The 26,037-nt window shown below is 46.9% G+C and overlaps 1 protein-coding gene across 1 annotated transcript in view; it reads right to left on the bottom strand.

Annotated features, from left to right (window-relative positions):
• LOC138491423 (G protein-coupled receptor kinase 5-like) overlaps positions 1–26,037 on the bottom strand; it is a 901,946-nt gene that overhangs the window by 73,774 nt on the left and 802,135 nt on the right. The window contains exons 11-12 of the mRNA XM_069617943.1: positions 25,948–26,037; positions 499–707 (exon numbers count right to left, since the gene is read on the bottom strand). Coding sequence (XP_069474044.1) covers positions 499–707; positions 25,948–26,037 — 299 coding nt within the window. The remainder of the gene's footprint in view (positions 1–498; positions 708–25,947) is intronic.

Here is a 26,037-nt window from a genome sequence, read left to right as displayed (position 1 = left end):
TTCTGCTCAGTTCACAGACACCTTTCTAACATCAAAACAATGACTCCCCTTCACAAATCCCTACATATTTGTAGTTGTGTTTATTAGATTTTATATAGCGCTTTAAACCAAAGCACTTTACATAAAACAGGAATACATTAGAAGTATACAAGTCATGAGTGAAATAACCAAGAACAGTATGCAGAACAATTTGCCGAGATCATTAGTTGAAATCCTGTATACTTCAAAATATCCTTTCCAAATGTGGCAGCCGCATTTTCATGAACAAATCCTGACATGGCAGGTGTCCATCAGCAGACCATGTGCTGATGGGGCCGCCCAAACCACGAGTCTTATGACGAAATCATCTGCAGTGGAAATGGGTGTGGCAACGGTGGACTGTACCAAAGAGAAATCTGGAGGTGGGAGCCTCAAATAGGCTGGTAGGCCAAAGTCCCATTACGTGAAATGTGCCCCCCTCCCTCGCTGCCCAACCCTGCCCGCTTTTCCCTCTCTCACCATTTGGCAAATAGACTTGGCTTCCTCCGAGAACTTCTCAGAGTACTGCTCCTGCTCTTCCTGTACGCGCTTCTCCACTTCCTCCCGCTTGACGCGCTCTTTCCGGGCACGGAACGGTGATTGCCCTTCGATCATCTCATAGATTAGACACCCCAGGCCCCACCAGTCCGGACTGAACGTGTAATGCTCGTTGTTGATCACCTCTGGAGCTGAGGGGAGAGATGCCAAGCACGAAGTCAAAATGGATGCCTTGCATTCTTGGTGTGAAGCATTATCTTGCAGAACTCTAGAACAATCATCAACTCTACCTGGCACATGAAGTAAATTAATTAGACCTTTAGTTAACCCAATATGCTAATGCAGAAGTCGGCCTCAGCAATACACTGAAGATACATTGTTGCGTATTAAAAACCTTTCTAGACAGAAGCCTCGCAAGGAATGTTGTAATTATGCTTGGCTTGAACCTAAATAACATGCTTAAACAAGAGATCACTTTAATTGAGAAATTACTTACCGGTAGGTTTGCTCAGTGATATCGGTCTTCCGATCGATTAAATTATTTATCTGTCAAAAAAGGCATCTAGGTACTGGCAATAGAAGACTACTGCGTTAACAAGATATGGGTGAAAGGTGACCGTGGAAACAGCCCCACTATGGAAGGGGCTGGCAATCCATGGAGTTTATATATAGTCTTTGCATCGAAAACTTCCCAACGAAAGTAAAATGCATCGAAGGTTTTCCAAGGAAATGATTTCCATCGAATGCATTTTTTTGTATTATTTGGGCGGCGGGGTGGGGAGGGGAGTCCCCCAATCGCCCTGTTTTTTTTACCCTTAAAATCCGACCCCAAACAAAATAAACCCTTTACCCCACACATATATGCAATTGATGGAAAGACTGGATCCCAATCCATGGCAGGTAAAGGATATACCTATGGTGTGGGTGTCCTGCTCTCCTGCAACTACAAAGGGAAGGTCACACTGCTCGTGGAGGGATACACATGATCACCTTGATTTGCATAAAAGCTGGGCCTCCTTTAAAGAAAGCTGGATGGATCGTCAATGCGATTGACCACAGACGTCCAATGCAAAAAGCGCCGGGCTGGAGAAACATGGGCCCGACGTCCAGGTTAGGCCAGCAAACAAGCTACTAGATTCCGGAGTCTCTCCAGCTGTTAGACGACATACTCTGGTAGAACTGTCCACGCACAGTTAGCAGAGGCTCAATGTGGAAACACCAGCGATTGCCATCTCTGCGCTCCCTCTCTGGGGGCCTGCCACAGTCCTAAACTAGAGCTGGAAATGATTACTGACGCAGTGTGTCCCGCGATAGGGAAATCTTGGTCAAAAAGCACCCTGAGATTACGCACCTGAGTGGATGTTACAAGGATAAGAGGTATGCAACTTTTGGATCTCCAGATGTTTTGGACTGCAATTCCCAACTGCCCTAGCCAGCGTAGTCAGTGGTGTGGTATCCTGGACATCGTAGTCCAAAGCATCAGGAGGCTCGCAGGTTGCGGACAGTCGCATAGGTGTGTCGGCCATAGAGAAGTATGCCGCAGACGGACCAAGAGCCAAACTAGGACCGTTTGGTTCTAGATCAGTCATTCCGTTAGAACAAGATTACACTTCGGTTTATACAAGACCACCCACGCGTTGAGGACCTCTGCTACCAGGATAAAGTGGCCCATGTTTCTGGATGAAGATTTCTTGATCGAAATCTTGTCAGTGAAGCTATAATTTGACAAGTCAAGAGTTTTAATGTCAAGGTTCAGAGACAGGAGTACATAGTAAGAAATAATGGCGAAAGTGTCACGACTTGTGCAGTGGGAAAAGTGGGCGGGAGCGGTGCTCCTCTACTTTTGTATTTTAAGTTTTACTGTTCCTATACTTTTATTTAAAAAAGAACCAGTTCCGGAATGGTTTAGTTTTAAAATAAAAGTGTAGGAAGAAGTTGAAACTTGCACTTCAGTGCACTGAGCGGAACATTCCCTTAAAAAGCAGGTGTGTTTGCGGGTTTGGGTTGGGCGTGGGAGGGGGCGTGGCGATGGGGTCTGTGGGAAATGGTGGGCAAGACAGCACTGAACATAGTTCCACTACTTCTTTTCGTACACTTCGACCACTATACTTGTGGAAAACCACTGGAGGGCGCTGTAAACTCTGATCCAAACAGGGATTACAATTTCGCTGATGAAAATCGAAAAGAAAACGTTCCTATTAATTGAATAGCGCGCCATCTAGTGGTTCCGTCTGGAAATTAAACTTATTTCTTTTCTACATTTTTTTTTTTAAATGTATGCGTTGGCCATGTCTGAACCCTCCTTATGTTGGCCAGCACTCCACTATGCTATCACGCAACGGATTTCTCTGTAGATTTCTCTGCCACAATTATGTTCTTACCTTCGTGGGCTATTGTAGAGTGTATGTTGTCCAACCTCCAACTGATTCATTTTCTTTTTTGCTCATTACACAGTCATGTGTAAACCCCCTACGGTCGGTGGGCTAGATGGCTCCAAAAAGTGCATGGACCACAACTGTGTCAACGCTTGCATTTGCTAAATACAGGGAGGTATTCCAGCGCCCTGTTCAAGATTTTTCGGTGGGCCCTGCCCCCCTCCCCAACGACAAAATGCAGAACAGCGGGGGCGCAGAACTGAACCCACTGTTGCTCTTGTAGTGTTTGTGTGCGGTTTAATTGTTTAATAGGTGCTGGCCAGGCCAGACCGATACTTAATTTTACATGACACTGAGCAGTGTCATGTAAACTGGAGGCAAGCTTTATTTGCTGCGCGTGGGAGGCGCGGGGTGAGACACTCCCAGAGCGCAACTTGAGCAGGCGCTGAATACAGGACTCCATGCAGCTGCTGCACATAAGATTTGCCTAAGAATGTTCGTTAAGTAGGTGTGACTGCTGAGCGGTATTTCTGAACTCTATTGTTAAGTCTAATAATACATGACTTCATTTCGCACACACAGTCTATACACTTCCATAAGAGCTGGATTATGGCTTTAAACGGGTACCATAAGGGCAGGCTGAAGAGCTGTCACAGCTCGTGGGCGTCCAGTTCAACATGATGGTTGGGGGGCCCCCATGCTGAGAGCGGAGAACAGTCTGAGGCACCTACAGGGTGCATGCATTACAATGGAGACAAAGAAATACAGCCATGGGCTTAATAGCCGGCAATTATGATGATGGCCAGCAGGGAGCTGAAACACTAAACTTCCACTGAGAAGCAATGAATCCTTTGTCAGCAAGGTTAAAAACGGGAGCAAAAAGGTACCACAGAGACCCCAGGCAGGTCACACCCTCAAGGGCCATGAAAATTCAGCTTGTAAGACGTGCGAAAAGCAGCACATTGAAATATCCGATTGAAAGTCCTGAACGACAGGTGCATATTGCTGTGTCATAAGAAAGCTGACTGCCAACATGGAGGCAGATGCTCCTCCCTACCCCCTTCCGATGCTCGATCACATTTTACCTGAAAGGGTTGAAAGGCCCCGATGCAAGACCCGATTAATATGAAAGATGACGCTGCATTGGGTGTCATCTCGGATGAGTGCAAGGCACTGCCTTGTTCAGCACTAAGTACATACTACCTAATATAAGAAAGTAGGTGATAAAAATGAGAAATGCCACCTTCAACGTTTGATGTTGGTTGTTACTTTTATGCAGTGGCTTATGCGTGTGCCTGTGTGTATGCAAAGATGACATTCAGAACTCGGGTAGGCGCTGGTCTTTTTAAAATATGCAAGCAACTGTTCTATTACTAATACTATACAACTCAGTTTTATTATTTTCTTACCACAGGCACGTTCTGATGTCAGTACTCACTTGGAATAAGTGCTTCAGTCCTCTGGCTCCAACTATCTTCAGGCCAAACGCCTTTCCAAACAGAGTGGGAGATGGATCACTTTCCTCGGCAGGGTACCACCCTCTGGAACAACCTCCCTGCCCCCTCAGACTTGAGGCAGATCTTCTTAAGTTCCGGAAACTTCTCAAGACTTTCCTTTTCTCCTCTTCCTTCCCTCTCCCCTCTAGTACCAACATTCCCTCTGCTGCTGCGACCGGGGCCTGCCCCTCCAGAGTTACACCGGGGCCAGGCCACCCCCCACCAGTTTCCTCAGCAACCCTTGCAAGCGCTGCCTGTCGGGCTCTGTTCCCTGGACTAGCCCCAGCCTGGTCCACCCTGTCCTCCGCACTTGCCCTCGCTCCTCCCTCCCTTTTTACCCCTGGCACTTGCTATATTGGCTCCCCCAGCACTTGCCTTTCTTGGCCCCCCAGCACTTGACCTCCAACCCCCTACCTTGGGCACTTCACTCCTGCACTTCTCCCTCTACCCCTGCACCATCCACCTCGTTCTTGTACTTGCACGGCAGGAATTCCACAAGGCCAATATAACCGTTGGTTGTTCTTCCTATGTTCTCCTCCCCTAATTTGGTGGTGTGGAAGGTTGCCCAGAGCAATTGCCAGTGGTTCAGATTAATTCGAAACCTTCCACCCATCACTTTTGTGGTCAGTTTGTCTCTCCATGTGAGAGAGGGTATGCCCAGACGTGGGTCCGTTGCTCGCTGCGCCATAGGGAACCAGGCTGCACCTCACTGAGGAGGTCCAACAAGGCCGAAACATGTCTGGGGTTGCTTGGTTTTCTGTGCAGAGGGGACCTGGCCTAGCAGTTCGGGTTGGGCTGCTACCATTGGTGGCGGCAGCTGACTGATTTGCACATGGCTGGACCCCTTTTGCAATGGCGCAGACGGGCTAAAAAACAGTGGTGTGGTAGGTTGCCCAGAGCAATTGCCAGTCGTTCAGATTCATTCGAAACCTTCCACCCATCACTTTTGTGGTCACAGTTTGTCTCTCCATGTGAGAGAGGGTATGCCCAGACGTGGGTCCGTTGCTCGCTGCGCCATAGGGAACCAGGCTGCACCTCACTGAGAAGGTCCAACAAGGCCGAAACATATCTGGTTGCTTGGTTTTCTGTGCAGAGGGGACCTGGCCTAGCAGTTCGGGCTGGGCTGCTTCCATTGGTGGCGGCAGCTGACTGATTTGCACATGGCTGGACCCCTTTTGCAATGGCGCAGACGGGCTAAAAAACAGTGGTGTGGTAGGTTTCCCAGAGCAATTGCCAGTGGTTCAGATTAATTCGAAACCTTCCACCCATCACTTTTGTGGTCACCCCTCCCCTAATTTGTCTTGTGGCGCCTGGAAACACTTGCATATAGGCGGCATACAACTGTCCAATAAATAAATAAAGAAGGAAAATCAGGCCACTAACTGCCTGTAATACGTTTTTACAGGTGTGTAGTAACATAACTTGTTAATCTTCTACAGACCTATTATGTGTCTCATTTTGACTTCGAACCACAGCCATTGATGTTTGCACGTGGCACAGCTGTAGGAGTGCTGAGCAACACTATTTGCGCTCCACCTCTCACATGATAATGCAGATAGGGGAGGACCTTTTCAGGGGACAAGCTCGTATTTGGGGGGAATGGTCATCAGCCTTCTAATGAGGGGTGTTAGAAGACCTACCCTAAGGGTAAGACAAGGTGTTCATAAGATAACCCAAATTCCCTCTATTAAAAATGTAGCAGAGCAGTCTTTGCTTCACTCAGGAGAGGGGAGAAGGCGGGTAGACCAGCATAGTGAGGCCCAATAGAGGTCACTACACAGGTGTACTGAAAAATATACACGTTACGACATAGTAAGTAGAAACTCTAATAACCACTTTAGGTTTCAAATGCAATAATAGAATAAAAACAGTGATTGTATAAAAACAGTAAAGGGCCTTAGTGTTGACCCTTACCATGTGTGTAGCTAAACTTATGTAAACCTTATGTCTAGGGGTAAACCCCATACACATTATAATGCCACAGGTGTTGGGGGATGTTGAGATGGATTTCTGAACTCTGACCTGGTGGGCAGAAGTTCAAAAGGCCAGCCTAGTTTCTTGGAACAGGGTAACCTTCTGGACAAGCCAGACCAATCAAGGTAGCATTGGCAGCGTTTAAGACTAGGTCTCAGGAGGGGTTAGGGTGACCGCAAGACCTCAATGAGCACACAGTGTAAACAACACTACAAATCACTCTCACTCAGGTGTATATATATATTAAAAATACATTTATTCAAGGCCTTTGTGTTACAATACAATAGTTATTAACAATAACACTTTTAAACCAACACAATCCTACTAAAATACATATATACAAGACGTGGCCAAAAGGGTTAATGCACAAAATGTGTCCACAACCTAGAAAAGAGGAGGAAGCAGGTAGTGCAAAGAGCCTTTAGGCAGTACTGCAACAAACACAATCCTAACTGAAAGGCAGTCAAGTCCCTACAAAGAGGGGAGCCTATTGCTCAAATGTACTTGCAATGCCGGCGCACGCGGTAGTGCAGATGGGCAAAAACAGGGTCTCTTGTAGGGTCTGTAGCAGCTCAGGAAGGTGGGTGAGGTGATGCAGAATAGGTTCCCACTATTCGTGGAGGGTCTCCCCGTGAGGGCAGAACAGGTTCCAGGAGTTCGGAATAGTTTGATAGCTCAGGCTGTGGAAAGGAGAGGGGCCCTCAGGGGCCACTTGTGCTTAAAAATGGATGGATGCGCTAGGGGCCACTGGTCAGGGTTGCAATTACTCACCGACTCCTGGCGCACTCCGGACCAAACTTTGGCAGTTGAGTTCACTTCGGTTGCGGGTTCAAATGCAGCAATTCTGCGCCTCTGCGGCTTTCAGAGATGAAGTTACAGCGTTGATTCCAAAATGGGACAGTGGCGATTTCCCCGCTCCTGGTGGATGGATCAGGCCAGTTCCACTGTAGCAGGCTTCAGGGCAAAGAGGGGCACAGCTGCAAGGCACCTGCAAAGTTCGTCACCACGGCTGGGCGACACGGTAACCGCTCGTACTCTGGTTCGGGTGCTCTCTCTTTACTCCAGACCTGGGAACGCCAAGGGTATGAAATTCGGTGCGAGTGCCGTGAATACAAAGCTTGCGATGCACCAAGTTTCAAGGGCCTCCTCGAAACGGTGGCGGTATCAGACCAAAAGTCCTGCGCAAGCTGGTCAGCCTACTGGTTGGCCCTGGGACACTTCCAAGAAGGCTTACTTGCAGGGTTTGATGAAGGTGCTGAGACTAGTTGGTCCCACTATTCCAATGGGTCAAAGCGTCTTCGCAGACGTTCTAGTTGATGCAGAGGAGTTCAGCGGGACGACAGCGGGCTCAGAGTGCCAAACCTTCCAGCGGTTTATGTTCTCGGCTTCTTAATTTCAGGATACTTGGATCCTACCCTTCATTCAGTGAGAACTCAAGAGATCGACATGGTATGGGTGTTTGGTGCCTTCTCTTTTCCAGAATCTCCTTCGTGCCAAAACTAAGAGGATGCAATGAGATATCTGCTCACATATAGGCACACCATACGTGGACCATTCACGGACCACAGTGGTCCCAAGCATTCACAGCACACCAGGCACTCTGGCACCCAGGATGTGTACTAGAACCAGACAGTCCAACCACATCCTGGCAGCACACACACACAAGGCATGCAGAAGCCAGAGAAAGCTTGACGCTTTGCAGGAGAATGTATGCCCAAATAAGGACTGACCCGGGTCGACTCGACCTGGGGAAGGTGAAGGGGCAATATTGCCAAAGTACAGGACAAAGAACCTTGTGGCATGGCCATTTTGGAGCCAGGCCACCTATTTGTGCCAAAGGCGGTAAACTCGGTTCACCTGGCAGGAAAGGGTTACAAATATATGAAAAGATAAGCTGCCACCAGCCCTGTCCAAGGCACATCCACACTTCTCCTAACAAATCCTTTGAGTGTCTAGGGCCTTTAGAAATGACAGGAAGACCCAAGTGCCCTGTACTGTAAGGTACATTGTGCACTTGCAACATGTTGCAGAAACGTTGCAACTTTGACAAGGACAAAGGGAAACAAAGTCTTCCAGTACTGACTGTCTTTAAGGGCATGTCAGTTTCCCCATAACAATGCGAGAGAAAAGCCCAGGGGAGTGCAGCTGAAGGCTGTGCTCCAGTGGCAAAGTCAGACTACGGTATTAAACAGCAGAAAAAAATTGAGAGGTACACAACTGGAGGGAAAATTGCACATGAAATGTAAATCTTTCCTATCAGGGGAGGGGATCTCTAGACAAGAGTAATATGCATCACATAGCCATGTTCAGATCCCACGGTGCAAGTACATGCCCCGCCACAGTATTTCCCACATCCTGTAAAATAAAGTAAGGCAGACAGCCCACAGGTAGCTCGACAAGACCAGTATAAAGGCTGCCGAATTTGAAAGCATGGCCAGGCAACTTGTGTAATGGCAACAGCGTTGGACGCGAGTGAGCCAGTGGGTCTTGGGTAGGGTGGGTCACAGCTGGCTATGGAAAGTACAGTGGCTGACAACTTTCCACAGAGGGCAACCAAAAGTTAGATTCACAATCAGACTTATAATGCTAGAACTACATGGTCGGAATACACTATTAGAAATAGGTGGAAACAAAATAACCAATAATACATTGTCTATTGACAGGAGTGCAAAGCAGTGACTTATGATTTTTAATTCCCCAGAATATTATAGGGATCATCTAAAAAATCGAGCCACTGGTGTAAAACTCCTGGGATCCGCAAACACATTTCCAAGTTCGGATAAATACCCTTTTTAGTCACTTGAGAGTTTATAAGTTTGTACAAGCGCCCCCCCTCCCCGAGTAAACAATGAGACAAAGTGCAAAGGGCAAGCCTCAGTTATAGGGTAAAGTAAGGTACATTCAAGATCTACCCCAAAGCTGCAGCCAAACAAGCAACTCTATGGAACCCGAGAGGCGACCCTCCCCATGAGGAGCAGCAGCTCGGGTTCGAGACCCAGCCAGCCAGTGAAGGATGGAAGGAAAGGAGGATTCGGCACCAATGCAAGTCAATGGAAATGCATTACCTGCAAAATCCTACTACCCCGCCCACCCGGCCCCCCTCTGACCCCCTCGACCCAGAGGACTCCTGACAACTATTCCAATGAATAAATATCGAGAGTCCAGGACCCAGGGAAAAGTACTCAGGTCAGTGAGACTCCATACCCAAGTCAGCACAGCAAAAGGCCAGGAAAAATGCACAACAAAGAGCAGCCAGCCCGGCCAGTAAGGAGGACTAAATGGAAGGTAAGGAAGGGCCAAACCAGGAGTTCCAAACAGCAATGCAAGAGCAGGATGCAGAGGACAAAGGAAGCAGGACCTCACTCCACCAGTATGACAGAAACAAGACCCTTAGCAGCAGCCCATGTTCTAGAAGAAGTCTTACTCGAGTTCTAGTAAGAATCTAATGCAAGTATATGGCCTCCCGCTGATAAGCTTTCCCTCACAGGGTGCTGGGGGAATCCAGGCTACTCCAGTTTAAACCACATTAGAGGGTGCAGGGCTGGGCCCAGAGTGATCCCATTTCAGCATAAAGGTCATTTTGAGCCATCCTCGTGTTCCCCACACACAAAGAAGCCCACAAACCAAAATGGATAGGAACATGACTTAAACAAATTCCTTAGTACCCATATGGCTACCATGTAGACTAATTTGGCTACTAAGGTGGGAAAAATGTAATGCCAAAAAACAAATGTGGCTTCCACCAGCCCACTCCACAGAACACTTACATGCGGGTAAACTCACCATGGGACCAAAATGGCCAGCTTAAATAGCACCACTCATTTTATTTAATTTATTTATTTAGCATTTGTTAGGCGCTTATACAACAAAATAGTGTTTCCAAGCACCACAAGGCAAGTGGGGGAGGGAACAAGGGAGTAAATACAATGGAAAAAAGAACAGTAAATATAAAAACGTGTTCTTACTTGGTCTTGTGACATTCGGACATGCAAGCGCAGCGAGGAGGAGTGCAGAGGATAAGGAAGGGGGGGCGGGGTGGAGCAAGGTATGGGCCGGTGAGTTCGGGAGAGCAGTGCCAAGGGATACCAGGGGAGGAGGCCACCGGCTAATTGCTGGGCAGAGGGATCCCAAGGGTGGGATGCACCGCTGCCAGGCAGGGGGCCCACAAGGGTAGTGCTTAGGGGTGGGGGGATGGTACTGGTGTTGATTGGGCAGAGGGCCAGGTAACCTGTGAGATTCATGAAGGACCAGGCCCCCAGTCCCAGTGGCAGTGGAGTGATTAGCAGGGAAGGGAAACCGGGAAAGAGGTAGTGAAAAGCAGAGTTTTGTGAAGTTTCCGGAACTTAAGGAGGTACGGCTCAAGTCTGAGAGGGGAAGGAAGGCTGTTCCAGAGAGAGGCACCAGCCGAAGAGAGAGACCTGCCTCCCACTCTCTGCTTGGAGAAGCGTTTTCTTGGAGAAGCATTTGACAATCAGAGAGTTGGACTTAGTGGAGTGGAGGGCTCTAGCAGGGAAAATATTTAGGGAGAGAAAGTAGATAGCTTGGACCCAGGTCCCAGAAAGCCTTATGGATGATGCAGAGGGTCTGGACTTTGATCCTCGTGGCCACCGGCAGCCAGTGGAGAGATTTTAGGGCTGGAGAGATACGGTCCCTGGGCTTGAGGCCCAGGATAAGTCGTGCAGCCCCATTTTGGATTAGCTGAAGGGGGCGTAGGGAAGAAAGGGGGAGATTGAGGAAGAGGCTTTTGCAGTAGTCCGGCCTAGAGAGAACCAGAGCTCTGGAGGCAATGAACTTTTGGGGAAATGTGTGGAAAGGGAGAATGCCTCTAAGGAGGTGAAGCTGGAAGTGGGCTAGCAAGGTCCAAGATGTGAGGGGTGAAGAAGAGGGAGGAGTTGAAGATGAACCCAAGGTATTTGGCCTCACAGGATGGTGAGGGTCGAGGGCCCAAAGAGGGCAGCCAGATGATAGGAGGGAAATAGCACGCAGGTGTCCCATTAAGAAGGATCTCTCTCTTACTGGCATTAAGACAGAGATTGCTAGCTGCACACCATACCTGGATAGCAGGCGGCAGGCAATCGGGGATGAGAAAGGAGGGAAGAGGAGGTAGTAGAGGGAAGTTTGAGGGAGAGCTGTGTGTCATCAGCATAACACTGGATATGAGGAGAAAAGGCGGAGTTAAGATGAGCAGGAGGGGTGAGATAGATATTGAAGAGACACGGTGATCGGATAGAGCCCTGGGGGATGCCGCAGGTAGAGAGTGAGGTGGTGGAGGAGAAAGAGCCCAGTTGCAGCTGGGAAGGGCGATTAGTGAGGAAAGCGGTCAGCCAGTCCAGTGCCCGGTCCATGATGCCAAGGGTATCACAGAGCTGTTTTAAGAGGATAGACTGGCTGACTGTGTCTAAGGCAGAGGAGAGATCAAGGAGAATGAGAACAGCAGGAGAGTTGGAATCAAGATTTGTGCGCACGCCATCACGGGTGTTCAGGAGAGCAGTTTCCGTGCCCCTGGATGCCCTGAATCCAGATTGGTCATGAAGGCAACCGACAAGTTCAGTATGATGGATTCGTTGGGGGAGGATCACCTTCTCCAGGAGTTTAGCCAAGAAGGGAGGTGGTGGAAATAGGGCAACAATTAGCTAGGTAGGAGGGGACAGCAGATGGCTTTTTTAGGAGAGGGTGCACAAGGGAGTGCTCGAGGGATAGCAGGAAAGAGCCAGTGGCAAAGTAGTGACATACAGAAATCGGCAAGAGCCGGGGTGAGAGAGGAGATGTTGTCCTTAATGGTTCTGGAAGAGCAGGGGAGCACCTGTTGGATGAGATCTTCACAGAGCCGGGCACTTTAGAAACCTCATCAGGTGCAATGAGCAGGAGGGAGGAGAGTGAGGGGAGGGTGGAGGTAGGTGAGCCAAGGGAGGCAGGAGAGCAGAGGTGGGAGTGGAGATGAGCGTGGTGGAGTTTTAGAAGTGAAATGGGATGCCAAAGCGGCGCAGAGAGCCTGGGAAGGAAGGAGAGGGGTGGAGACTGCAGATGGATTGGCAAGTTCCTTGCAGATTTTTAAAAGTTCAGCCGTGAAGTTGGTAGCTTCGGAGATGCGGGCTTGGATGGCGGCCCTCTTCTTAGAACGGATAGAAAAATAATATTGCCTTTGGAGCAGGCGACAGGTCAGTTTGTCGGAGGATGACCCCAACTTCTACCACTTCTCGTCAGCAACTGTGCACTTTCAGAGAAGCTAGATAAGAGTCATACCAACCATTGCACTTGGAGGCAAGCTTGAAGCGGATCCTCATGACAGGGGAAAGAATGTGAAGGGTGTTAGAGATGGAGAATTGAAGGTTAGCAAGACCAGAGTCAAAGGAAGAGTCGGAGGCAGGGGTGGGATCAAAATGGAAGCAAAAGCAACGACTGACGCTCGCTCCATCGGTCGAATGACGGCGAAGGAGGCTGGCAGTGCTGGAGGCGGCTCAGACAGTGCGAGGAGAGGAGAGAGTGGTCGGACCAGGAGAGGTGGTGGTGAGCGGGTTAGAGCTAGGGGTGTCTCCAGAGACAAGGACATCCAAAGTTTGCCTGGCTAAGTGGGTCGAACCGGAAGGAAGAATAGTAAGAGAGGAGGAGTCACAGAAAAGTGAAATGGCTGATCCAGGAGACTCAAGGCGGATGCTGAAGTCACTGAGGAGGAGGAGTTCGGAATAGAGGTCAAGAGGAATGAGGTGAGGTCGGCCCATTCAGAGAAGACGAAAGAGATATGGCCGGGAGGCCTGTAGAGGCAGCAAGAGTGAGTGAGGGAGTAGGAGAGATTCTGAGCCTACAGACGAGGCATTCAAAAGAGGAGTAGGATTGAGTAGGTATGATAGAAGGAGGGACCCACTCAGGAAAAAGCAGGGCCACTCCACTTCTGGGTCAGTTGGGCCTAGGTTTGGAGAGGAGTTTGTAGCCCTTAGGAAGGGAGTGTCAAGAGCAGTGGTGAAGGGGAGAAAGGGGGGAGAGAGTAGAGACCAAGTGGGGATTCCATAGGTCTGGGGAGGGGACAGAAAAGAGGATGTCAGTGATAGTCTGCCTGGAAGTAGCATTGACATAGGTGTCAGCAATAGGTATAATATGATATTTTATTTATATCGCGCTCGTACACAAGTGTTTCAGAGCGTGACCAGGCAAAGGGCGGGGAACAGGGGAGAACAAAAACAACGATCTTACTAGGCCCAGTGACATCAAGAGCATGCAAGTGCATGGGAAAGGGGGAAGGGGGGAGAAGTTGAAAGTGCGGAACAGAGGACAGAACAGAATAAATATGAATAAAGCGATAAATAAATAAATAAAGGTGATTAGCAGGGGTAGTGCAGCCAACACGCGGCAAAGTGCTAGGTTAGTCAGATAGGGTTATCTGATAAGTGCAGAGGAAAAGTGGGAGTGGGACTGTATGGGTACAGATACAGACCCCCAGTGCCAGGGGTGGCCCAGAGGCAGTGAAGGAGGGTGGCAGGGTGAGCAGGTACCTGGGCCCGAAGGACAGAGGGTAGCCAGGTGCACGGTGCTGAGAGATCAAAGCAGATCAGTATGTGAGAAAAGGGGCAAAGGCAGAAGTGAAGAGAAAGGTCTTGAGCTGCTTCCGGAACCGGAGAAGGTTCTCCTCAAGTTTCAAGATGGCAGGGAGGCTGTTCCAAAGGGAGGACCCAGCCGAAGACAGAGCTCTACACCCAGCTCATTTCTTTGAAAAACGTCTGACCCTGAGGGAGTTAGAGGAATGGAGGGTTCGAGAGGGTAGGTATTCACGGAGGGAAAGTTGACAGTATATTGGACCCAGGCCCGAGAAAGCCTTGTGGACAATGCAGAGGGTTTTAGATTTAATCCTTGCATCCACTGGGAGCCAATTAAGGGATTTCAGAGCTGGAGAGGTACGATCCCAGGGCTTGAGGCCAAGGACAAGTCTTGCAGTTCTGTTCTGGATTTGTTGTAAAGGGCCGAGAGTGGAGGCAAGTAGATTTAGAAAGAGGCTGTTAGTAGTCCAACCTAGAGAGAATTGGGAGACAGTGAGCTTCTGAGGGAAGGAGAGAAAAGGCAGAGTACCTCTAAGGAGATGAAGTAAGAAGTTTGACTTTTTAGAGACGTCAGAGATGTGTGCAGAGAAGGAAAGTGTGGAATCAAAGATGACCCAGAGGTTCTTAGCTTCGCAGGTAGGGGTAGGAGGAGGGCCAAGGGAGTGAAGGGAAAGGAAAGTGAAGGTGTACAAATGAGGAAGATCTCAGTCTTGTTGGCATTTAGACAAAGGTTGTTGGTGGCACACCATTTTTGAATGCCGAATAGGCAATCCGAGATGATGGAAGGAGAGGAGGTGGCTGAAGGAAGCCTAAAAATGAGTTGGGTGTCATCAGCATATCACTGGAAATTTGAGCAGAAAATGGAACTGCAATAGGCGAGAGTTGCCAGGTATTGGTTAAAAAGCCAGGGCGAGAGATGGAACCCTGGGGAACACCACAGGTAGAGAGGGAGATAGAAGATCTTGATTTGGTCCTTAATGGTTTTAGAGGAACAGGGATAGGCCTCTTTTGATGAGGTTTTCATAGATCGGACTTGTCTAGCCACCTCCTCAGGGGAGAAAAGTGGAAAGGAGGAGAAAAAGGGAGGTGGGAAGCTGACAGAGGGTCATTAAGCAGAGGAGGTGATGGGTGAGGGGCGAGGAGGGGGAGTGGAGGAGAGGGTGGACAGGATATCCTGGGAGTTAGAGATAAAGTGGGAGGCAAGGGCATTGCAAAGAGCCTGGGAGGGGAGAGGAGGGGTGGAGACTGCAGCTGGGTTGGCCAGCTCCTTACAGATTATAAAGAGTGTGGTCGAGTTGTTAGATGCCGCAGAGACACGGGATTGAATGTGGACTCTCTTCTTGGTGCGGACAGAGAGTTGGTATTGCCTTTGGAGCAGGCTGCAGGCCAGTTTCTCAAAGGATGAGCAAGAAGCCCTCCATTTCCTCTCAGCCATCCTACACTTACATTTAAGTGTAGCTAGGTCAGAGTCAAACCAAGAATTTCACTTGGCTTTGGACTTCAAATGGATCCTCATGGTAGGGGTAAAAGCATCGGGAGTAGCAGAAATAGAGCAGAGACAGAGTTGTGTCAGGGTGTGAACTGCCCGGGCTGGAGGAAGGGGGGAGAAGGTGGCAGCTAAAGCCTCAACTGACACACGCTTCATAGTCCGGATGTCCGAGAAGGTGGGTGGCAATCTTGGGTGGATGAGATGGAAAGATGAAAGGGGAGGAAATCAAGACATCCAGTCTGTGACGAGCAGAGTGAGTAGCGCCGGAGGGGAGGATAGAGAGTGAATCGCAGAGGTCATGAAAGAGCTCAGACGAGGGACAGGGAGAATCAAGATGGTTGCTGAGGTCACCAAGGAGGAGGAGTTGAGTGGTTGAGGCCAGGAGTGAGGAGGAAAGGTCAGCCCACTCAGAGAGAAAGGAGGTGATTTTACCAGGGGGCCAGTAGAGAGCAGCAACTATATGAGAGTGGCTAGGAGAGAGAAAGAGAGAGGGGGAGAGAGAGAGAGAGAAAGAGAGTGAGAAAGAGAAAGAGAGAAAGAAAGAGAAAGAGAGAGAGAAAGAGCGAGAAAGAGAAAGAGTGAGAAAGAGAGAGTAAGAAAGAGAGAGAAAGAGAGAGAAAGAGAGAGAAAGAGAGAGAAAGAGTGAGAAAGAGAGAGAAAGAGAGAGAAAGAGAGAAAGAGAGAGAAAGAGAGAGAAAGAGAGAGAGTGAGAAAGAGAGAGAAAGAGAGAAAGAGAGAGAAAGAGTGAGAAAGAGTGAGAAAGAGTGAGAAAGAGTGAGAAAGAGTGAGAAAGAGAGAGAGAGACAATGCGGATAAGGCATTTGAAAGTCTGAGTGGGGATGATAGAGGCAGGAATCCACTCAGGGAACATCAGGGCCACACCCCCTCCGAGCGGGGTGGATCTTGGGGCGGAGAGGATCTTGTAGCCATCAGGGAGGAGAGTGTCAAAGCTCGTGACAGAGCTGGCCGTGAACCATGTCTCGGTAAGACTGAGGTATACCGAGGGGGTGTTCACAACAGCTTCCCACCTTCACACGTACTAGGGGTGTCTAATTGCAAAAACGCCAAAAGGAACTATGTCATTGAATATATTTAGACAGGGTAATAGAGATTTTTTACATATTTTAATTAATGTGTACACATAAGTACAAAAAAATTGTTAAAAAGAACAAAAACATCACATAAAAAGCATTGTGAAATCAACCAGATATGACTAGCATCAATGAGCCCCTAATAAGGTTGAAAGAAGTCTCCTCACAAGATGGTGGTGTGGTTAGTAGGGACGTGAGGAAAACATTTCAACCATTTCATGTGTCCTCATATTGTTGTGCAATTGTCCTTTATTAATTAAAATATGTAAAAAATCTCTATTACTCTGTCTAAATATATTCAATGACAGTTCCTTTTGGTGCTTTTGCAATTAGACATGTCTAGTACGTGTGATGGTGGGAAGCTGTTGTGGACACCCCCTCTGTATACATTTGTACTACCTGTCCTCTTCCACACAGTCCCCTAAAAAAAGAGGACTCTACAGCTCTATTCTTGTATACCGTCGGTAAGACTGAGGACACCAAGGTCAAGTTCTTCTAGGAGGTGGCAGATGTCAGAGGAGTGTTTGACCGCCGAGCAAGAGTTGAGAGAGGCAAGATGGAGAAGTTTGCCAGCCTTAAAGACCTTCCGGGGAGAGGTACAAATCAAAGGTATGCCCTGCGGAGGTGTGGAGGTGGCTTGAGAAGGGGCAGAGGAGGAAGGAAAAGAGGGTAAGGTAACCAAGGGAGGAGAGTATGAGACAGCTGGAGATGAGAGGAAGTTGATGAGGAAAGGGAACCGCCTATCAAAGAGGAGGAGATTGGCCTGAGGGCCTTGCACCATGACAGTGCCATTTAGGTAGACATTAATGATGACTCTGGAGGAGTCAAAGAAATCCATGAGGACTTCCCAGTGGGAGCCACCATTAATGGGAGAGGAGGGACAGGACAGAATACAGAGATCATATGCGGGGTCCAGAGATCTGCCGAAGGAACGAGAAAGAGGATATCAGTGAGGGTTTGTCTGGCAGAGGAGCTGGATTAGAGGACAGAAGGGCTTTTTTAAGCTTTCTTCTTCCAGACTTCATGCGGGAGATAGGATAGGTGATAGAGTAGCAGTTAGAGTTGATAGGGGAGATGGAGAGTGCCATGTTAGTGGTGGGGGGAGGGAGAGAGACAGACATGGGAGCTGCACAGTGCACAAATAAGCTCACAAAAAAGCCTCTCAGCTAAGCAGGTACAGATGGAGGTGGAGCTTTAAACACCAGCAATATTCACATGGGAACAGTTACAAGGGGCAGGGCAGGACCACACAAGGGGGCGGGGGCACTGGAGAGCAGCAGAATGCAGTTTACAGGTTGCTAGTCACATTCAGGACATGAGGCTATTTGCAGCAGTTAACTCACAAAACCAAAGTCCAGCACAGCCAGATTTGAATTTAAAAAGCAAACAGCCAATTACAGAAACATTGAAGAAGCCAGATGTGTAAGCAACCAGAATATATGTTGCTGCAAAGGGCAGTACAGTAGTTAAAGGGGAACACGGTTGTACACAGGATTGTCTTTGCAACTTATAGGAGAGGAGCACACCAGGTATAGTGTGGGCAGCTTGTGATGGTGTCATGGGAGCCACTCCAGGAACAGATGAGTAAAAAACACACCTAGAAAATCAAACACACATGGAAAATCGCAGAATTTTAACAGTGCAAAGGTTATGAGTAACCAAAATGGTGTATCCAGGAAAAGCAGGAAAGGCGACAACTTTAGTAAAGTCAGAAGAAGGAACTATTTGCCACAGACTGCGAAATGGGTGAGCAGCGTTGACTTTACTGAACATGGATTGAAAGCAAAAACAATCAGCACACAGTTAAGAGTTGGCAAATAGAAAGATGCGCCTAACATGCATGTGGTGGAACAGAGTGACGCTTTAGTGGAGAAGCAATCAGTAGAATAAGAGCACATAAAATAATAGGAACAGTGTGACGCAGTTAGAAGAGTGCTGGCTTCCATATGATAGCTCAGATGAGGTTGGATAGATTTCAACGGAGAGCCGATCTGTTCCAGAGACAAAAGTCAAGTAGCACAGTGTGAGGAACCACAAGACCAGTATAAAGGCTGCCGAATTTGAAAGCGTGGCCAGGCAACTTGTGTAATGGCAACAGCGTTGGACGCGAGTGAGCCAGTGGGTCTTGGGTAGGGTGGGTCACAGCTGGCTATGGAAATCCTAGATATGGGAAGGAGAATGATCAAGAGTTGCATGCAAGGCCACCGGGGTTAGAAAGTGAATGTGGCAAGGCATGGAGGATGGGAGCTTCCCTATGAGTGCAGGACGATGGTCACGATGATGGTGGTAGGTAGGCAGGATCCTCCATCATGGTAGGGGGCTCCTCACTGCCTTTTCAGGCCCAGACAGGGTCAGACAGGGAAGCCCCGTGACCTTAGGAGAGGGCCTTTGGAAAAGGGCCGGCTACTGCCTGCCAGCTCCACGGATAGGCCACAAGAATGCTGCCCCAGCCAATCGGGCAGCGGTAAGTGGGTCACTATGCACCAGCAGATGCCTGGATGGATATGTAGAATGCATCGGCCATCTTGGGGAGGGCACAAGGAAGTCCAAAAGGCAACTTCTGTGCAACAAAGAAAACACTGCGCGAAACATTCAAAGAGGAACTAAAGTGCATCCAACCCAAGTGGGTTGCACTAACAAATTAAAGTAGAATATTTTCTTGTAGTTAGTTCAGCGATGGTGACAATGGCCACAGAGTGTGAACAAAAAAGGTGGAAGTCATATGGGCTACCTGGGGTAACCGCAACAACGGGACTTCAGCACAAGTCTCTCTGAACACAAAAATAAAGCAAAGTTCCAAGAAAATCTGCAGGGAAAAAGCAAACTGTTTATAGATCCCATAAAGTGGGACAAAATAACCCCAAACATTGAATTATGTCCTAACACGCATGTTTGCTGTGTGAAGATCCAGGAAAGAGACGCAGACACAGAGGAATCAATGGTTTTTGGTTATAAACTTTTATTCAAATCAAGAAGCGGTTGGAAAATGCCTCACTATCCCTAAACTAGGAGTAATTTCCCTACCTCAACCAAAAACAAAGGGGTCTTTCTTTTGTCAAGATGTCCAAAGCAAGCTATGTCCTGTGTCCGTAATCCTATTCTGGCCCTCACACTCTAAACTAACTCTAATGTGCAAAGGATATTGTCTCCGATTCCCAAAAGTGTTGAAATCCAACATAAAGGTATGATTCAAACCATTCCAAATGGACAAGGTTTAGAGCTCCAGGAGATGCCTCCCTTCCCCAGATTTTTCCTTTTCACCAATATGCAAAAGTTCAAACAACGAATAAACAAGTTCCTTGTAACCCAAGAGGGTAACTTCCTCCTCTCAGTGTACTCCCAGTTCCAGGGAATGGCTACTTTACACATATTCCTGCTCATATTGAAGACAACTCAAAATCCAAAAGACATGAATCCTCTTTGGGTTTCTCTTTCCAATATTTGCAATTTAGGTGTTGGTCCCAGACTCGTAGGTCACTTTGTATAATCCCCCGCCAGGTTTTCTCTCCACCTTGAAAACAACTCACAATCCTAATGGCATCGGTCTTCCTTGAGATTCTTTTACACTGTAGTTTATTAACCACCTTTTTACTTTGCCTGGTGTACTCCCAGGTCTGGGATGCAGTCTTTCAAACATTTAGCCTTCCCTGGTATACTCTCCTGCAAGGGTTTCAACACTTGACCTTGCCTGGTATACTCTTCTGCCAGGACTTATGTGCAGTTATCTTTCATTTTGCCCACTGTTGGTTTATCACCTCCGGTTTCACAAAGTTCATTTCAACAATTGCACTTGTATTTGATGCATTTCATCTTTTCAGGTCTGGGCCCAGCAAGCTGTTCATGGTATGGCTTAAGACCATGCTAAACCCTTCATACGGTTAATTCAGCATTTCTCTCATTACTTTCATGGAGTGGCATGCATTCTTAGGCAACCCGGTAAGCGGTCGGTCTTCCTGCGCCTCTTCGTTTTTTCTCTGTGCAGCTTGTTGGCTCCACATATGTCCCGTCAGCCGCTGTAGCTTCGCGGCATTTGGTTCAACTCTGAGCGGCTCCCGCTGCCTCTCCGACACTGGTGGCGAGCCCTCGATCACTCTTTGCTGCCCACGGCTTGCTCTCCCGTAGCGTGTTGTCCAGTCTCTGCATGGCTTGTGGCATTACCCAGCTTCTGCACTTCTCTCTGACGCTGCCTGTCAGCTGCCATGAATTTAAACTTCCCGGCAGAAGGGAGTAGCTTTCAAAGACTAGACCGTGTAGTTCGCTTATCGGTCCCAGTCATCTTCATTGTTGTTCCTCTTTCTCGTCTCAGTTACAGTCACAGTGTCTTTAGTATAATGTTGAGAAAGTTGCCAATGGATCTCACTGGGAGTAATCTCTACTGCTCCCTGCCTCTTCCTTGTCTCAGTTATTAATATAACACTCCCTGTCTGATGTTGCAGACTGTATGAAGTAAACCTGGTAAGGGCTTGAGGGAGACGATTAGAGTATGCCACTGAGGCATATTCGTCTCGGGAGGATAGTTCAGGGGCAACATGCTTGCCTTGGACGCAAGACGACACAGAGCACCACGGAGCACCACAGTGTGGGATATTTTGGCCCATGCCAATGTGCCCCACTGCGCCACTTTACAAATGGGGAAAGAAACAGCCAAAAATGGATGCACTAACCCCTGCAAAAATCTGCAAAACTGCGTGTGGGTCACAATCACAAAAGGCTGCACACCCCTGCCACACACAGTCAAACTGGGGGTGGAAACAGAATTCTCACTGCAGGAGCATACCAGTGGGTGCTGTTACATTCAACATGAAGCAAGGCTGCAGAATTGGGCTAAAAACCGAAAATGCCTTTTAAAATGCAGCTTTGTAACCTTCAAAGTGCTGTTTTGGCGCAAGATCCATTTATTTTCCAGTGAACCAGTGAAATTAAAAGGGTTACAGATCATACAGATCATCCAGGTGGCTCAGAAGAGCCGGGCTTCATTGATTGACAGCAGCTAAGAAATGTATCTCATGAAAAACCAGCCCAACAGCATTTTGTTTTCAGTTCCACGGGAGAAATGCGACTAAAAATGGCAACATGTAACAATTTCAGCTGTGCAGGGAGAACTCCAAGCAAAGGCTGGATACATACATCCAGACTGCATACAAATCCCAGCACTCAACTGGTGCTGAATATGATGTATGTGCTGCAGAGGAAATCTGATGTAAAGGACTCCGTTTTATGTGCTTTTCCAGGAAGGAAGTGCAAAAATCACCCATTTAAAAGCATGTTTTTGTGAAAAGTCTAATTCTTTAAATGTCAAAATCCGCCTAGAAACTGTGTTCATTTATATGTTTTAAGGAAAGATGTAGGTAACCACCAGTATTGAGTTAATTTAAATATTTAATTCTGGGCTGACTGCCTCAGCCTGAGAATGGTTGACACTCCACTGCTAGCAGGAAGGCTTAATTGCTGTGGGGAGGTTTTCGCATACACAGAACAAAGAACTCATTAGACATTCATCTGTGGCCCAGCTAGAGACAATGGCAGGCTTCAACTCTCATCCGTGCAGGGGAGGGGCAGGAAACTTCCCTCTGGACCCCACCCTGATCAAAGGAATTTGACAGCTGTTGCCTGTGGAAAGAAGAGAAAAAAAACTGCTAATGAATTTTTGTTGTTTAAATACCTATTTGTAATTAAGCTTTGAAAACCTTTAACTTGGCCACATGAAGGAGGACAAATCTAAAAATTGGTAGTTGTAAATCTAATTTTACGCTCTTTCTTTGAAGATGTGATTGAACCCTGTACTACATAAGGAACAAAAGTTACACAGAAGGAATAATTGTGCCAAGATTATTGATGCTGCATATATGATATTGTATACCTGTGTTCTAAGGGTGATTACACAGATATGTACTGAATTAGCGATTCTTAGGCCAAACCTTTATGATTAAAATTGACAAAATTCCACAGAACAACAAAGCCAGCTCTCACTGACCTGGGAGTTAGATGTAAAGGTAACCCACAAAATATGTAATGTATGTGTCTGATTTTATTACAGGGCATAATTATTGAAATGCGTATTTGTGGGAAAGTTAAATTGTGGTCCAAATCATTGTGCGAGTTCCCAAGTCACATCATAAAATATGACAGCTCTTTCTGGCTTCTAACCAGAAAAAGGCAAGTGTTTTGGCCCTATCACAGCCTTGTGGGTGTGCATTCTAATTCTGCCCCTACCATAAACTTAGTGATGTCACTTGGCATGATAAATAAGGGAACTTCACCACACACAGGCACACCGATTCCTGACTCCATCCGGATTTCCGCGTGACGCCCTGTTCCAGAATTCTTCATCTTGTCCTGTTCCGGATTTCTTTACCAAGCCAAGGCCTCAGCATTTGCTGAGCTCGTTCCAGCTAGGCCCAAAACCCGAACCATCAAAAAAATAATTCTGGTCCAGTTTGGCTTACTACCACTAAGGCTTGCTTGCTAAAACTCACCATCCCGCTAATCTACAGTGTCCAGTGACCAGAAAAGCCAATCCAATCCAATGCAATCCAATCTGAGGTGCAGTCCAATTGACCAGAACCACCCAGATGACCATCCCGCCAGAAGTGCCTGGTGCCTGTAGACCCGATCCGTGTTGACCAGAACCTGACGGTCCAACCTTAAATTTAAAGTTGACTAAGTATAAACAGGAATCATAGTGACCCACAGTATATTTGCCTTGTCCTATCCCAATGTCAACTCATCCTCTCTTTAACGTAAGAACTTGTTATAGTGTCACACCAGTCTTGAAACCTTGCTTTGATTTCTTGTGCTAGTGATAATTTCTTGAAAATCCTTTTGTCTTGTGAAAATCCCAAACCTTTAAAATAATCCCATGGGTAATACGACTGAGTCCTCCAAGGAGGACACAGAGGTGCTGGAGTTGGTTTCCACAGACCACTCTGGAGCTTACTGTGTTTCAAACTGGTAACCAGCCTGAATACCCTAGTTTAGAGCATTATTGTCATTGTAAAAACTGATTTCTGTTTTCAATTTTGCGTCTATTTTCAAAAACACCTCTCATTCAAACTTGTATAACTTCTTCAATTTTATATCTAGAGACTTAATTTCAACTCTGAGTTAAACCTAAGACCTGTAGCTACATCCACAACCAAATGGCATTTGACCCGTTTTTATTAAAAATCGCACAGTGAAATTTAGGCGGAAATTCGCATTTTTGCAAAAGTTTATTTTCCCATTCAAAGTATTTCCACACTTCCATTTCTGATTTAAAGTGTGTTCTGTTGCTCATATGATACCTTAGGTTTGTTAGAATCTGTTTAGTGTTGCTCCCATAGGAATTTATATCAATTTAAGAACTTTTTGCACACTTTTCATTGTTTCACAAAGCCATTTTCAACTGTCATTTTAAAGTGTAAAATTTCTCAAAACGTTTTTCTCTCTTGTGTGGGGAGGGAAGCTTATATTCGAACACTGTACTCTGTCCTACATTCCTGAATACCTGCTGCATAACTATGACTGTGTAGATTTGCCTATTTGTGAATTAAGAACTGCGCGGGGGGAGACCTTAACCTAAGCGCTATCTCCTCACAAGCCAAATCTGTTATTTTTCCTGTGTTTTATATTCTGTATTGCTAAAAGTGAATTCTACTGCTTTATCTACTTTCTGAATTGTTTTGTCACCACATTGGTGATTGCTGCCACATATATATTCACTTGTGTTTGATCTGAATTTTAAATAAATAAATAATACATTTACCAACCAACCTGATTCCTGGTCCATTGTAACCTGGGGGGTCAGGGAGGGGTACTTTGAGAAGGGTGTAATATGAGTGGTATATCACTCAGAATATTAAACCTATAGACACAATAAATATGTATTTCATTTGCGCACTACATACTAGGCTGAGACCAGGGTGTATTGCCTGATTGTAATCCTTAACAACAGGTTCGATCCCCTGGTCCACGCTTAGAAAGCTCTGGGTATTACATAACCTATCATATCATATCATGAGGAAGAGAAGCAACATCCCTAAAAGGGGGGGGTATGTGCCTATAACTAACAATGTCAGGATCAAGTAGCGGCTGCCGTCCCCTTGCCACAAGAGGAGAGGCTACCTCTGGGAAAGAAGTGATGACATCATCAGATTCATCACAGTTGCTTTTCGTCTTACAAACAATATTAACTTGTTAGTCATATAGCGCTTTTATCCAAAGTGCTTTACATGGAACATGTTTACATACGCTAGTATGCAACATCATCTAATGAAACACTGTCTCTGATGCAGAGAGGGCACTCTGACCTCTTATCAGAATTTTGGTTGCTCAGATCATCTTTTCTGTGTGTGTTCATGTCTGTGCATGTCATGCATGTCACAATGGGGTCGCGCTTGCATATTAAGGTAAGATGATTCAGCACACCATCCTTTCAGATCTTATATCGAGTACAGAAACAACTGTTATTTAGCACTCCTAAACATCAACACTGCAGTATAAAGCACTTTATAAAAAAATTCAAATGAGTAAAAAAAAAAGCCTTGTAATTGCGGACCCTCTTCACAGAAAACAGCAAAATAGTGAAACGAATTTGAACTGCTTGTGCTCCCGTCACCAGTCTCTTTTCAGCAGCGGCCAAAGCGAATACAAAAGTAAATATTATAAGAGATAAGGTACCCCCCTACTATAGAATATAGAAACATTGCAAGTCACCTCAGTGTTTTATAACCGTATAAAGGTTTTCTGCATGCAGCATTGTGCCTCTATAGGGTCACAAAATCCCCATGCTATTTGCAATAGCCTTATAATTTACGAAAGGGGACACTTTATCCCATTTGTTACAGTCTAGGACCGCACTAAGAACACGACAGCCCTTTTCTTATTACAGTTCAGTTGTACCAATGCCAGCTACCAGCGCCGGCCCAAAGTGTGATAGACAGCTTTTTTAGCAGAATTCTAGGTAACACTAAAACACTGAATTAATGCTGCAAATAGTTGTTTGTTTCCTTTCTTCCGAGCTTATTTGTCTGAGTTAACAGTCATTAGTTGGTAAATACAGAGTATTTCTGGTAGCTTGTTTATGTATGCACAGTTGGGGTTTAGTACCGACCCAACAGCATGAGTCTACAAAAACACAAAGCCAGCTTTTAAAAGAATGTGTCCTAAACCCCCTAAAATAATTGTCTGCAGCACATTGTAAGTTGCTCATCAATGAGTTTTCTTCCAACCCTTACTCGCCTTAGTAAAGGCAAGCTTTACTCCATGAATTCAACTCACAGTGTTAGGTCATGTTACAGCATTTTTTAGAAACGTGGGTGCCCAGGGATTGTTCCTAGCACTTGAACCCCAATTTCACTGATGCTGTTAATTTTAGAGAGATAACTGCTTTCCATGGCAAGAGGGCATCCGTCATAAGAGCAGATTTAAAGACGGATTCCAGCCTGCACATGCTTTATCAACCAAAAGATGCAAGCTCACATAGTGTGTGCCACTTACCCATGTATCCGACCGTGCCCACTCTTCCTCGAATGCTATCACCGTCTGGTATCTTAATAGCTAACCCCAAGTCTGAGATCCTGATGTGTC

The sequence above is a fragment of the Ambystoma mexicanum genome, chromosome 10 (genome assembly GCF_040938575.1).
Source record: "Ambystoma mexicanum isolate Mex_15411 chromosome 10, UKY_AmexF1_1, whole genome shotgun sequence".
NCBI classification, from domain to species: Eukaryota; Metazoa; Chordata; class Amphibia; order Caudata; family Ambystomatidae; genus Ambystoma; species Ambystoma mexicanum.
This window is presented reverse-complemented; position numbering and strand designations above follow the sequence as displayed.